A 13,584-nucleotide genomic window follows, 5' to 3' on the forward strand; every position below is an offset into this window, starting at 1 on the left:
AGTTGAAACAAGATATTTAATGAACCAAAATTTGCCTATATCAATTAATATTTTTCTCTTACAAATACTGGCCTCAAGGTTTTGTGAGCAATTTCAGTAGTACTATTTGGATAGTTCTGGATTTAATACTGGTAGTATGAACACACCCGTGCCCTGGCTGAAACAAACAGATGCGCAGCAGGGTGACTGACCCAAGGATATAAACTTGACTGGGGCTTTGTTTACACCGAGGTTCAGATGAAAAATGAGATCATCAATTCACAGTTACTGCAGGGGTATACATTAGCAACAGACATTTGCTTACTTCTAGCCCAGTCAGTCAAAAATAGACTGTTGTCGCTCAGCTATCCCACTCCCTTTCTTTCTTTCTTTTCTATTTTTTTTCTGTTGCCTCTTCAAAAAATAGAAGTAGACCACAGCCTCTCAACATGGGGAATGTGAGGTTATGGTTGACATCTGCGCTGCACATCGCACAAGAATTTCGGCTGTTGGAAACTTGTACAATGTGCCTCAGTTTGGACCGAGAAGACAAAATTTAACACTTTGCCTTCTGAATTGATTTTGAAAATATTTTGTTTAAATCTGCTTTCCAACGTGTACGCCTATTACGTGCAGTAGGCATATGAATGTTTTCATAAAAAAGTTATCTTTTGCATTTTTTTACTTGCAATTTACATGGATGAAAGTAATGTAAACAAATAATTTAAACAGATCTAGATATAACCAACATTCGGATAGTGAATGAAATTATTTGCCATTTCTATAAAATGGGAGAATCAATAAACATGATTAGTTGGTTTGCAGGAATGAACTTTAATCTATCTTGCTGTAATATTGAAAAGTCAACTTCACTTTTCTCTTTTCTGATAAGACTCTCAAATTGAAATGAATCCAACATTCAAGAAGACAATTATTAATGTGGATATATTTTAATAAATTCCTTTATTCCTGCTCTTGATTCGTTTGACATTGAGCAGTAAATTATCATAAATTCCTTGCAAATCAAGCTGAAAATATGTTCACAGTTCCACGTGGAACTACTCCCACAGGTGCACGCTCAGAGGGAAACAGTTGTAATCATAATTTTAACCTCTCAAAACATTACTCTGTTTAAAAACCTCACATTTTCAATCAAACTGCAATCTTCTCAATCCAAACCACATGTGTTAGTTCTTGGTTTTAATGCAGAGAGGCAAACTCCAGCAAATGGCAAGGTGTTGAGATATGAGAGGTTTTATACAGGTGAGTCCCCCTACCTTTATAAACCCTCTTCTACCCCTCCCAGGCATCACAGCATACAGTTTTATGACGATTGTCCAACCCCGTGGTATGCATTCTCATTAAACATTTTGGTTTGGTTATTTAATGAAATTAAACATGTACAGGTGTATAGTGTAACATTAACCAATCAAATTCAATTCGAGACAAGATGATAGCCTTTGATTTAACCGACATAATGGATTGTATTCATTTATGCATGATTAGACTATAGACGATGAACTGGTCAGGCTCAAGACCACAATTGTCAGGAATTTTGAATAATAGCCAAATCGTGAGTTGAACTGTTGAACCGAGTCTAGCATATGGTATCATTCCGACATGGCATATACATGTATAAAGGTATACCATGGAGCTGTTAATAGCTCTATGGGTATACTGTGCATACAATAATAGTTGGTGTCAGTGGCCAAATGTATTTAAGATATAGATTTGGATTTATTCAGTTCACAATTCCAACATGCAATCAAAGATCAATGACAAAACAAAGAAACAGAAGAGAAAAATGTTATCAGGTCCTAATCAGTCGACACAATATTCATAATTAAAGATTGAACATTTGGTATATAAAAAGCTGGAATATTCTGTTTTGAAGATGGAATATTTTCAATTCAAATGGTCATTCAATCCCTAATCTTCCAAATGTTGATTTAGATTTGTGTTTGATTCGAGTGCAGAAAATGGGATCAGAAGATTATTTAGCTTTGAGAAACTCGAAAGGAACTATACAAAAGTCACATAACTAGAGCTGGGGTAAAAATCAACAGAGTACCTTCCTGCAAGGCAATCTCGCTTTCACCAGAGCAAAATCCAAAATAAGCTCCCATTTAACGAAGAGTTATTTTGACACTGCACCACTACAAGCTAACTATAAAGCACACACTGCCATTTTCAAGCAATTTTTTCCTCCCATTTTCGCCCAAGAGGTAAAGCAAGATGGAAGAAAACAAGAAGTACAATTCATGGTGTTTTTATTGGAGCTTAGAACCAGTCTACCCGTTCCCTTTTGTACACAGATACAGTTACAGTTTCTCCTGCCTCAACCCATAAGCCGCAATCATAACTTTTTTACAGCTGTACACGTACTGTACATATGGAATGAAAACGTGTACAAATTTCAGGGAACCTAATTGAAAAAGACTTTCCATGGGCTTAGATTCTTCTACATTCATGTAGAAAGGGTAGTTTATATAAATTATAGGATCTACCTCAAGAGTTCTAACTGAGCCAAATCCTATAACATAAATTAGCATTGCATTGGTGCTTCTGGACCATTCTGGGAATGTGTTTATGAGATAAAAGATCAAATATTCAGATATTCAAAATTTATTGTCGTGCTCAAGTTAAATAAATTAACAATGGCATGAAAATTAATGCAAATCGATGATAAAGATATATATCTTTTTCAGAACAACCCAGACACATTAAAATATGGTAATACCATTCTCAAGAATGCAACTCTATAATCAAATAGAATTTATCCCGAACTGCTCCTGGGCTGGAGGAAAACGAATCCCCCACATGAAGGCCTCTATTTGAAAGGGTTTTGGGTCACAGTTTCGACCACTTTGAATGCACAAAGAACACCCTGGTGCTCCATTTAATTCCATGTAAAATTTGTGAATAGGATTAGCCTCCGAGATGTAGGTTATAGAACACTCCCATGAATACAACTTTCAAGTACTTCCAGAAAATCTGTTTGTATTCCCTATCAATGTGTGTACCCTTAGCAAGAATGTGTTAAGATTCTCTGGTTTATTTCTAAACCGTGTTTGGGTCATGAAGTGAAATTACTTCCTGTTTGTATACAGATTGAAAACTACAGATGTAGGCAATTTTTTATAGAAAAGGTGTTAAATAATTGCACTCAAAACTTTGTAATCTTCTGTTCTGTAATAACTTTTTAGATGGTTAAAAGGAGATAAAACCATGCTTTAGTACAGAAATCTAAAGTAAATATTGTTTTTTAATCAGAAACATAAAAGATAATCTGAAGATGTACAGTCAGCTTTAAAATGCCACAAACTATACAAGAAGGAACACGTCCAGGAAAAGTTGTTTCTTACATACACTGTATTGTACATCCATTCTCATATCATAATGGTAGAGAAAAATAGAATACTTCATAACTTTTCAACAGAATGTTGAATAGTTTGAGTACCGGTACTAAAACATACTGATAAATTTATGTCTTCTCTCAAAGATTTTTTCATCACATTAGGCTTCCCATAGTTAGGACACTGCTTCAATCAAAAGTTGAACTAACATGTACCATACATTTGCGTATATAATCGGTAAATTGCCAAGTCGTCTACTGCCAAGTCGTCAACTCACCACATGGTCTACTTTCATTTAGTCCAATGCCGTTTGTCCATCAACGTTTCGTCTAACAACCATTTGGTCCATTAACCATTCGGTCCAATTATCAGTTCTTCTAATCACCTCTTCGTCTATGACCATTTCGTCTCATAACCAGTTGGTCTAATATCCATTTAATTTTCATTCATTTTACATAATTTAACACTTAGTCCAATTAGACCAAATGGTGGCTATTGGACAAACTGGTTATTAGACGGAATGGCATTAGACTAAATGAAAGTAGATCATGTGGTGAGTGGACGAACTGATGGTAGACCAAATGATAGTAGACGAGTTGGCAATTAGACGAATTGGAAATTAACCAAATGATCTAATGATCTCTACTTACTTGCACTCAGAGTGATTGATCCCTGGACCGACTTGGTCCCGTTATCATTCGCAGCTATGCACTTGTAGGATCCCGTATCCAGCGTGCCAACATTATTGATCGTTAGCGTTGAGCCGCCCTTGAATTCCCTGACGACGTTCCTCCCAATATCGTCCCTGATTATAGCATCGTTCCGATACCACCAGTAGGTGGGCTTCGGGAACCCTCGTATCCTGCAGTTTAGGGTGACTGAATCTCCTGGTATGACCGTCTCATTGTTCATGGGGGCATCGATTGCAATGTATTGGGTGCCAGGTGGGGGCGTGGTCCTGTAAGATACAATGGTACAGTAATATTTTCAAATGTATCAAGCATAAATACATGAATAAAAAATTTTGAAAACCACCCAACGCTTGGAGTGTTCCATACAGTGCGATACATAGAGTAGGGTGTGGTCTTGCAAGAAACAATAGTATATTTAGTTTTTTTAGTGTAAAAATGAATTTAAAATATTAAAAACCAGCAGGAAATACATGCTCAGTGTATGAAATACCAGGTAGGGGTGTGATCCTGTAAAAAATAATGTCAAAGCTATACAAATACTGTTTACAAGGAAGGTGCTCAAAAATTGAATCAATTAAAAAGATCAACACACAATAAAATATCTCACTATAATAAAGCTTTCATGCAGATATAGATGTAGTTCTAGGAATTGTAGGAATTTTATTTTTAAGTTAAAATATTACGCTGCAGCAGATAATTTGTTGGGAGAGATTCGTCTACCCGATGATCCCAAATGATTAGATAGAATTACAGACGAAAATGTTTGATGCAATAAAACATGTCTTCATGTTCTTGTAGAAGCATAAATAAGCTTTCATTTGTCGGAAGGTGATTGGTGAACCAGTATCATGAGGCTTTCTGTAGACTCTGCAAGAGGCCCTCCATCTAAAAACCATTTGTGATTCTCAAGTGTATGATTTCATAGCAGAAGCTATGTTCACATGGCATTCTTTGGCTTGTTAATGACAAAATAATCCCAAAGAACAAGTTCATTTGAATGAAGAGAAATTAAAATTTGTTATTATCATTGGTTTGTAAAATTATACCAATTCATTGGCACAAGTTGATTGTAATAAAAAGAAATATTTAACATCAGCTATTATCACTGGTTTGATAAGGACCACATCTGCCAAAATAAAACAAAAGGTTGATTTGAATAAAAAGAAATGAAAAACATGCAAAATGATGCAAATTTAATCAAAGTTGGGGATTTAGAAAGAAAGCTGCATCATTTTTTAATTAAAAAAACCATTGATGGGAGGTACATGTGTGGATATAAGAGAACCAAATACACCACACATTTACATTTTCTTATGTGATTTCATTAATTTCAACAATATAACTGCTCATTAATCCCTGTATTATGCAGTGACACACATCCCTGTATTAAATTTAATCAATTAAATTTAATGAATTTCTTGAAATAAAGACAAGCCCTCACTACAAACACTATAAACATATCAGAATGATGAGTTCCTCTGCATAATCTTCAGATGCACAATGACTGTGACTTTCCCATCGCAAGTTTAACCTTAATTTTAACAGAACTTCATGTGAACGCGACATATGAAATAAGGAATAAATGAGTATGTCAGTATGATGTTTCTCAGTGGAATTGAACAGAATGGGAATGATAAGAGATGTCTGATCTTCGCTAACGAGGCCACCCAAGTTAGATAAAGATGCAAAAACAAACATAAATTTCACTGACAAAAAAGGTATTATGCAGTACATATGTTGTGCATACATAAAAATATGAAATTTCATTAAAACATTGTTTTGAAAGAGGATCATTTGTACATTCTCACTCTCCGCTCTCAAATGGGAGATCAGCAACTGTGATGGTATTATAAAACAGTAATCAACTGGGATATGGACCAATAAAATGAAAAATATGGAGGGAGGAAATTCAATGGCAAAGAATATTTCATATATTTATACAGATGACACTTCATTGAAGAGTAATTATTGCAAAGTTGATCACCTCTTCATCCTCCTCAATATAGTGATTAATTTGTACCATTCTCCAAATATTTAAAAAAAAAAGAAGAAAAGAACCACATTTCCAATGTCATATCCAGTAATTTTGCAAAAAAAAGGTGAAAGTCCATTTTCTTCAATCTCATGCATTACATGAGAATGTGTCAGGTGTAGATATTTTTTTTACCATTTTAAAGTTTAAAAAAATGGGAAAAACATGGGTACCACAAATTGATTCAGCATTTTCAACAGTCTTTTAGAATGAATTCTCTTCAAGTCCTCGATAGATAAAATCAAGTTTGAAATCTAGGACACTTGCAGATCTATTACATAAATTCATAATCATATTGAGTTGCTGAAGCATACGCTATAGCCCAACTTTTTTTTTTTTTTTTTTTTTTTTCTCTCTTTCACCCATAACAGGGGCATTTATTTTCAACAAAAATTCATTTCATATACACATCGTATTTAAACAAAACTCATAGATACATTTCCAAAGCAACAGGCAAATTATACATTTCTTTCTTTCTTCTTTTCCTCAGAATCTTATTGATATCTAATCTTAATTTCAATTCTCTGACAAAAGTAAACCATAATTTATTTTCTCTTTCTTCTTTTCTATGTAAGTTTCTAAAAATTAACATCTTATAAATACTCAAAAGTGCTATTGTTATAATATCATCAATCTTCTTTTCTTTGTAATTTTTCAACAAAATATCGACATGAAAACAAAGTTCTACGTCATACACATTTTTAATCATTATGAATAAATTATAAAAGAAATGCCTATTCAAACTACAATACAAAAAAGCATGTATTAAATCTTCTTTGATATTACAAACTTCACATTTATCATCATTGTCCAATTGCCATAAAAACAACATCCTCTTCGTAGGAATTAAGTTATACAACAATTTTAAATTGAATTGTTTCAATTTGTTTTCCCCTATGTCTTTCAAATTTCTCTGAAAGACATTCTTCCAATTTATAGGACTATCGGCAAAGTCAGCCCAATATGTAGGAGCGTCGTTTGTTTTGTCATGTGTTAATAAAATGTAGTAAAATAGTTTTCTGGAACAGAACTTAAGTTGTTTGTCTTTTCCCTTCAGTGGTATTTTTGGAATGTCCAACGTAATACCATCTGTTAAATCATTCAACCATATTTTCGGTATCGCCCTTTGTAGTTTAGAATAATCAAACAGGGCTCTTGCTTTTGTTTTCTCGGATTAAAAATATTCTTTCAGTTTCGTAAGAGATACAAATTTTCCTTCGATACAAATATCTTTCAGAAAAATTATTTTGCTAGCGTACCAATCTCTATAGAAAAATGGTTGATTATGATATACAATATATTTATTATACCATAGAATCTGTGTGTTCGATAACAAATCATCTTTTTTTGTGGATTCTTTCAAGTGTGACCATGATTTTATAATCTCAACATAAAATTTTGGCAATTTGTTAACAAACCATTTTTCTATCATGTGATTATCCATAGTACAGTTAAGAACTAGTCTGACACCCCCTACTGATTCCAAATTCAATAAAGCAAAATCTTTCCAATAACCACTTGTATCGTCAACTATTCTCGCCAACCATTTCAATCTGAAACTCTGTATTAATTTCTGAATGTCGATCATTCTAATACCACCATCCTCATATTCCTTTACAATTGTCATTCTCTTAACTTTGTCAACTTTCGCGTTCCATAAAAAATTGTAAATTATCTTCTCCAGTTTCTTTATTATCTGGTTCCGCTATAGCCCAACTTAGCACTAATCACATTTAAAATATTAATAGGATTTTCAGATTTTCACATTTAATGACCATGCCTCTGGTAACACACACTGGTCATTTTAATTTTGGCCACTGCACATGTGATAATTTCTAAATCAGATTTTCTATTCCATCTCCTCCACCTTCCCCCTCCCCGGGCCTCTGGGGGGCTACGGCGGCTACAAAGGGGTCTCTACGGACATCCTTTGTCCCCCAACACTCTTGCATCATGGCCACAATGCCAACTACATGAAAAACGATATCCGAAAGTAAATTTCGGCAGGGCAACTGGGACAGTGGGGGTGAATATGAAGCGTGGGTTGGTCTATAAGTGGTAAATAGTCATGGCCGCTATCGTGACGAAACGCCCAGAGGGTGCCCGCTTCAAAGATTCTATGAAGGAAGTTTGGGATTGTGCAGGGCTGCAGGACGAGGAAAGATAAGATTCCAGTTTTTGCTTGGCCGAAATGGTCTATCGATTTCATCCATTGCAGAGGATTTTCTGCCCTATTCTTGGTATTTTATTTCCTTTTCTTTTGTAGAAACCAGGAGTTACATCCATATTCATTAGATAGGGGGCTGGAGGCTAAAACCAATAACCTTTAACTTTGCTTCATCTTTTCTCCCATAAAGCCATGTATTGAAGCACACATGTCCAGCTTACAGATGAAAATAATATTTTGCATGTGTCTACAGGCCCATGGGAAATGATAACCTTGTGTCTTTTAATTTCCATATCAACATTCTAGCAGACCTACACTTGATTCTACAGAATTTGTTTGTAATATCAGAATTACTGAGCTTTAATATCAACAAAAAACAAAAAAAATGAAATGTTGCATATTATCAAACAATAATGGTTGTACTACGATCAGCTGACCACAATTAAGGAAAAATTAAGATATATCTCTCTTTATAGCAGCTATTGATGGGGGAGGGGCCGGTGTGAATTTCCCAGGTATTTTTTTCAACATGACATTAAACGCTTCCTGTAGATCCTGATGATCGGCATTAGGAAAATCATTGAACTCAAAAAGGAATGTTTATAATAGATAACTGAATAATTATGTGCATATTATAAATAGAGAAAAAAGGGAGATGATTTTCAAGTCAATTATATTTTTTATTCTGCATTGAAATTCTTGAGTAATTCGTATCAATATGAATTTATAAAGGAATTTATAAAGGCATTAAAATAATAAAAATATCTTTTGAGGGCTGTGCATCTAAAGATTTAAAATGCTTCATGGTTATTACCTAAACTACTTTTACTTTTAGAATTGTATAGCCAGCTACAAAAAAGTATGTGTTACCAGATCGGAGAATAGGCATTTCTTAAATACTATTTGTCAGTTCACATTGTGCCTAAAATATTGCCATCCGATTTCCCAAATAAGCATTTCAAATACGAGATCATCATGCAGATTATGATATTGAGTGAGTACCATAATCATGATGAAATCTTGCACAAATGCCACCAATACCTTCCCCCAAAAAATATGCAAAGTAAGATTTTAAATTTCCTTACCTATCTGAAAGCACAGGAGGGTAAAACGTCTGGACAAGTAGGAGATGGGCAATAATCCAGCGATAGAATCCTGTAATCTCCATGGCACAATCTAGTCAGTTCAACCTTCTGACAAACTCAACACACTTTCATGAACAACCCTGAGGAACAACGTAAGGTAACGCTGAAACCTGTATGTCCAGCGACGGTGTATAATGTCAAAATGAAGGTTTTCAAGTGAAAGTGCTTTCCTCGAGATCGAGCAGCACAGCTCTGGCTATATTGAAAATGAAGATGTCTGGGGAGGGTTTAGATGGAGATGTCAAACTCGGACACGATTCAAAGTCTTGACATTCGGCTCGAGCTGCCAGGTGGCCAGTTAGGATAATTTTTCCTCCAAATACAATATAGCAAACACGGGATGCGGTTACTGTACTAAGAAGAGGGTTTGGATTCTTTCATTTCCCAGACAAGACCAGCTGCCCCCAAACAGCGACATTTGACAGAATTTGAGATGAAAAGTTCCCAACAAAGAGCAGGATTGGAGCAGGAGAGTTCATTCCAATAACCATGAACTTATTTTCATCAAAAGTTCCAGAATAGCGACATGTCGTGTCCATGTGATTCTATGCACTTTGACTAGGTAGGCTCATCATACATTTGTTTTGTAATGCCTGTAATGTTAAAATGAAACACAAGATTGTTGATAACTGTCAAGCCGAATTCGAATCTCTTTTTGTCCTTTGCTTCCACAACATGTAGACTTGTCACAGTAGATATGTCACTATCTCACAATTGATCACAATACTCATCATCATCTGCAAGACGGAAGACACAGTTGCAAGACACAATTGCAAGATGCGGTCGTTTTTCACTGTTTGCTAATTCCGAGTGACACGTCGCTTGATAAAGCAAGGCTTGAGTGACAGACAGACAGATCCAGCATAACTTCCCCACTGCAAATATTCTGTGGATGTCATCCGTGAGTGAGATAACTGGCATTGAGGCCCATCAACATTGTATGTTGTACCAGGATTCAACATAGATAACGGGTAAATGCTCTATCAATTTGTCACAAGGAGATGATAAGGCTCCCCTTACCACTCTCGGTAGTACACTCACTCATAATGAAATGACGATGCATCTGTGAGCTACACTGTGTAAAGGTTAGTTGTACACCGTTACTGCAACACTCCTTGGGCTAATACCTTTGAAGTATCTTTTGTTTGTGGACCGGGTCTTAAAAGTAGCTCATGACAATTCAATCAAGGAATAGAGCCTTGAGTTGGAAGTATAAAGATAAAGAATGAGAAAAGGGGAGAGAGAGGATGAGAGAAAGCTAGGGGTTATAAAAATGTTTTGTCTGTCACAAAGTTGAGAAAAGTGATTCAGGAAATCTAGTGAAGACGTTATCAAGCTATTCAAGTGCCTGTCGGTACCTATTCAGCTCTAGTGGTTACTCAAAGGAGAAACATTCCAAATGCCATACAATTCGGCTGCACAGAAAAGGATCCAGCCCTTTATGTTTCCCGTTAAAGCTTCGTAGCTTGGTTACGGAGTGTTTGAATGTGCGCTCTTTGTGATGACATCCGCGAAGAAAACCTTTTTACGAGAGTTGGCTTTTAAGTAAAACATGGCTACAAAACTGCGAAAGAAAGGGCCGACATGATCCGATGTTGAGAAACTGTATCCACTGCAAGCTTGTGTGTATAAAGTGCATATCCAAACACTGGTGGTAAAAGACGATACGAGTATCTCAAATGGGATGTCCCTCCTCTCCAGACATGGTGTAAACAGTCACTTAGTTTATAAAGCACAGGTGAAAAACACTTGAAAAAAAAAGGATCAAAGCCGCAGCATAATCAATGCATAAAAGACAGCATTTCCCCTTGTCCGAGGCATCTAGGCTAAAGCTAGGCTGAGTGCTTCAAGCTCCTTTCAGGCCGGCTTAGCACCTAGGTTTGCACCCCTCCGAGTCTAATGACCTCTAGGGGAGTTTGGCACACAAATGTGCTTGGTAGGTAGAGGGTTGGGCTTGGAAGAAAAGAGGGATTAGAATGCTGGTGGAAAAAAGAAAAGGAGGGCAACCGCTCAAAGGTTCCGCCCACCACTAAAACAGACAGCCTACTTCATACCATAGATGTACTTCTTCTCAAAAGAAAGTTAGAAATGAATGGTGGGGGGGGGGGGGTTCATCCTTCAGCACATTTTGAAGGCTGGCTGCTGGCTTGTGATGCCTTCATCCCTTTGATACCTCAAATTATCAAATGAATTGGTTTGATTCTTACTGATGAAAGCCAACATTGTCAGCTCAATGCCGTCTAGACATGATCAAAAGGGCTTTTTACATTGGCAAATTTTTCACTTATTCTCATACCATCAGCGGGGCAATAAAGCAAGGACTCAGTCCCAAATAGTACCAGACTATCCTAAGCATATCTTTTGTCGACACTGGTTTTTTAAAAAGGTGGGCCTGCCCAACCGATATTCGTAAACCATATAGCTAACCCTTGCAGGTCTGATTAAAATTTATTGATGTGTTTCGTCAAAAACAGCGGATCAGGTCCATATTTTTTTTCAGTTTCTTACTAGATATTGTTCAAATTAAAATAAATTTTACTTTTTTTACATTATATTTCTAACATAGAGTAAACCAAGTTATGAAAATATAACTGTCAGTACACAGCCCCAGTTTTCCTAAGCATGGGCTAGGCCCTAAAAAGCAAAAAAAAAAAAAAAAAAAAATATATATATAATAATTTGGGACTATCAGCATCAAAAGTTTTAAGTTTAGAATTGCCAGTGTAAAGAGGGCTAAAGCATGCCATCATTTTCCACCAATGTGAGATAAGTTGATGAAATCATACAACAGTAATGTAATGACCCCGGCACAGTTCCATCATTAGGCCAGTCTAGGCTTGTGACAATGGACCCCGGCTCCAACGTTGGCCCATCAACAAGAGGAGGGGCTTCGCTGACTAATTAGAGCGGGGTAAAGGGCCGCAAATGGAAGTCCCTTCCGGCAATGTCACTCATAATAGATATTATGACGGATGGAATTGACGCCTCCAGAAGAAAAATGAGATAAACAAATGGCTGGATTCCGACCCGGGATGTTATCCCACACAGGATACTGACATTCTGATTATTGTTACAAGGATGGTGAACTTAAAAAAAAAAATGTTTTTTTGAAAAGTTGTAACTTTATGTAGGCCTACAAGATCATGTTAAAGTTCATTGCCCCCCCCCTAAAAAAAATCTTCACAAGAAATTTAAGATGGTGAACCTACTCTGAAGTCAGTTAAATATCTGAAATTTCAAAATTTCACAATCTACAATGCAGAATTATGGATTCTGTACCATACACTGCCCCCCCCTCCCCGAAATAAGACAGTTCTCTCCACAATCAATAAAATAACAGACCATGAAGCAAGGCCAAAAGGACGGATTATTTGGAGGTAGATATGTTACATTATTGTAAAGGTAAAAATATTATTTTTTAAGGGTAAACAAAATGAATGTCATTAATCAACTACATGTACCTGCAATATCATCTCGTAAATTTGAAAAAAATGTGAAAAAATATGATGCAACCTATGAAATCTTTGGTACTAATTTGACCAATTTATCCCTCTATCGTCACAAATCCTGTAAATTTATCTTATATGCAACTTCAAGATAGATTTCATGTACCTAATGATGTTCATTATTCTTCTTGTTTAAAAAAAACCCAGAAAGTCCGCACGTTTGGCACTTTGATATTTTCAAACTTACAGGTACCTACCGACAAAATAATTGAAAGAGTGGAATATACATATATATGTCAGCAGAGAAGACCACACGGTAGACGAGGGTTAGAGGGAGAGAGGGAGGGGAGAAGGGAGGGTGGAAGGATTGACCAGGGAGAGGTAAATCTGGCCTTAGAACCACTGACCGTGCAAAGTGCCGTTTCTTTAACATTGACCTAGGGTGTCAGAAGGGGTGACTGAGCAAGGGCTAGCCTTACCCCGTTCTGTTGTCATTACTTGGTCATTGGTGGGGATTCCTCATCTGGCCTGGGACTCCACTAATGGTTGAACAACCAAACAGGTTGATCTCCCAACGGGACTGGTCCTGGAATTTTTGCCTGAAAATCTATCTTCATGTTGATCTTAACGAAGCAGATGATGTTTCATAAAGCAATAAATCAAGCCTGCCCGGCTTTGAATCCTTGACAGTATTTCACAACTGAGTTTGAAATATGGAAAGCATTGATACCAAACCGTCTGTCTTCGCACAGAGCGTTGTGTCTGTC

At 36.3% G+C, this 13,584-nt stretch overlaps 1 protein-coding gene across 1 annotated transcript; it reads right to left on the bottom strand.

Moving 5' to 3' along the window:
- Window positions 1–384: 384 nt before the first annotated feature.
- On the bottom strand, window positions 385–11,269 carry LOC129271088 (inactive tyrosine-protein kinase transmembrane receptor ROR1-like). The gene is made up of 2 exons (XM_054908446.2): window positions 9,312–11,269; window positions 385–4,293 (listed from the first exon to the last, which is right to left on the bottom strand). The coding sequence occupies exons 1-2, from the start codon at window positions 9,392–9,394 to the stop codon at window positions 3,978–3,980; spliced, it is 399 nt and encodes a 132-aa protein (XP_054764421.1). The 5' UTR covers window positions 9,395–11,269; the 3' UTR covers window positions 385–3,977.
- Window positions 11,270–13,584: the final 2,315 nt, after the last annotated feature.

This window comes from Lytechinus pictus, chromosome 11, assembly GCF_037042905.1.
Source record: "Lytechinus pictus isolate F3 Inbred chromosome 11, Lp3.0, whole genome shotgun sequence".
Classification (NCBI taxonomy): Eukaryota; Metazoa; Echinodermata; class Echinoidea; order Temnopleuroida; family Toxopneustidae; genus Lytechinus; species Lytechinus pictus.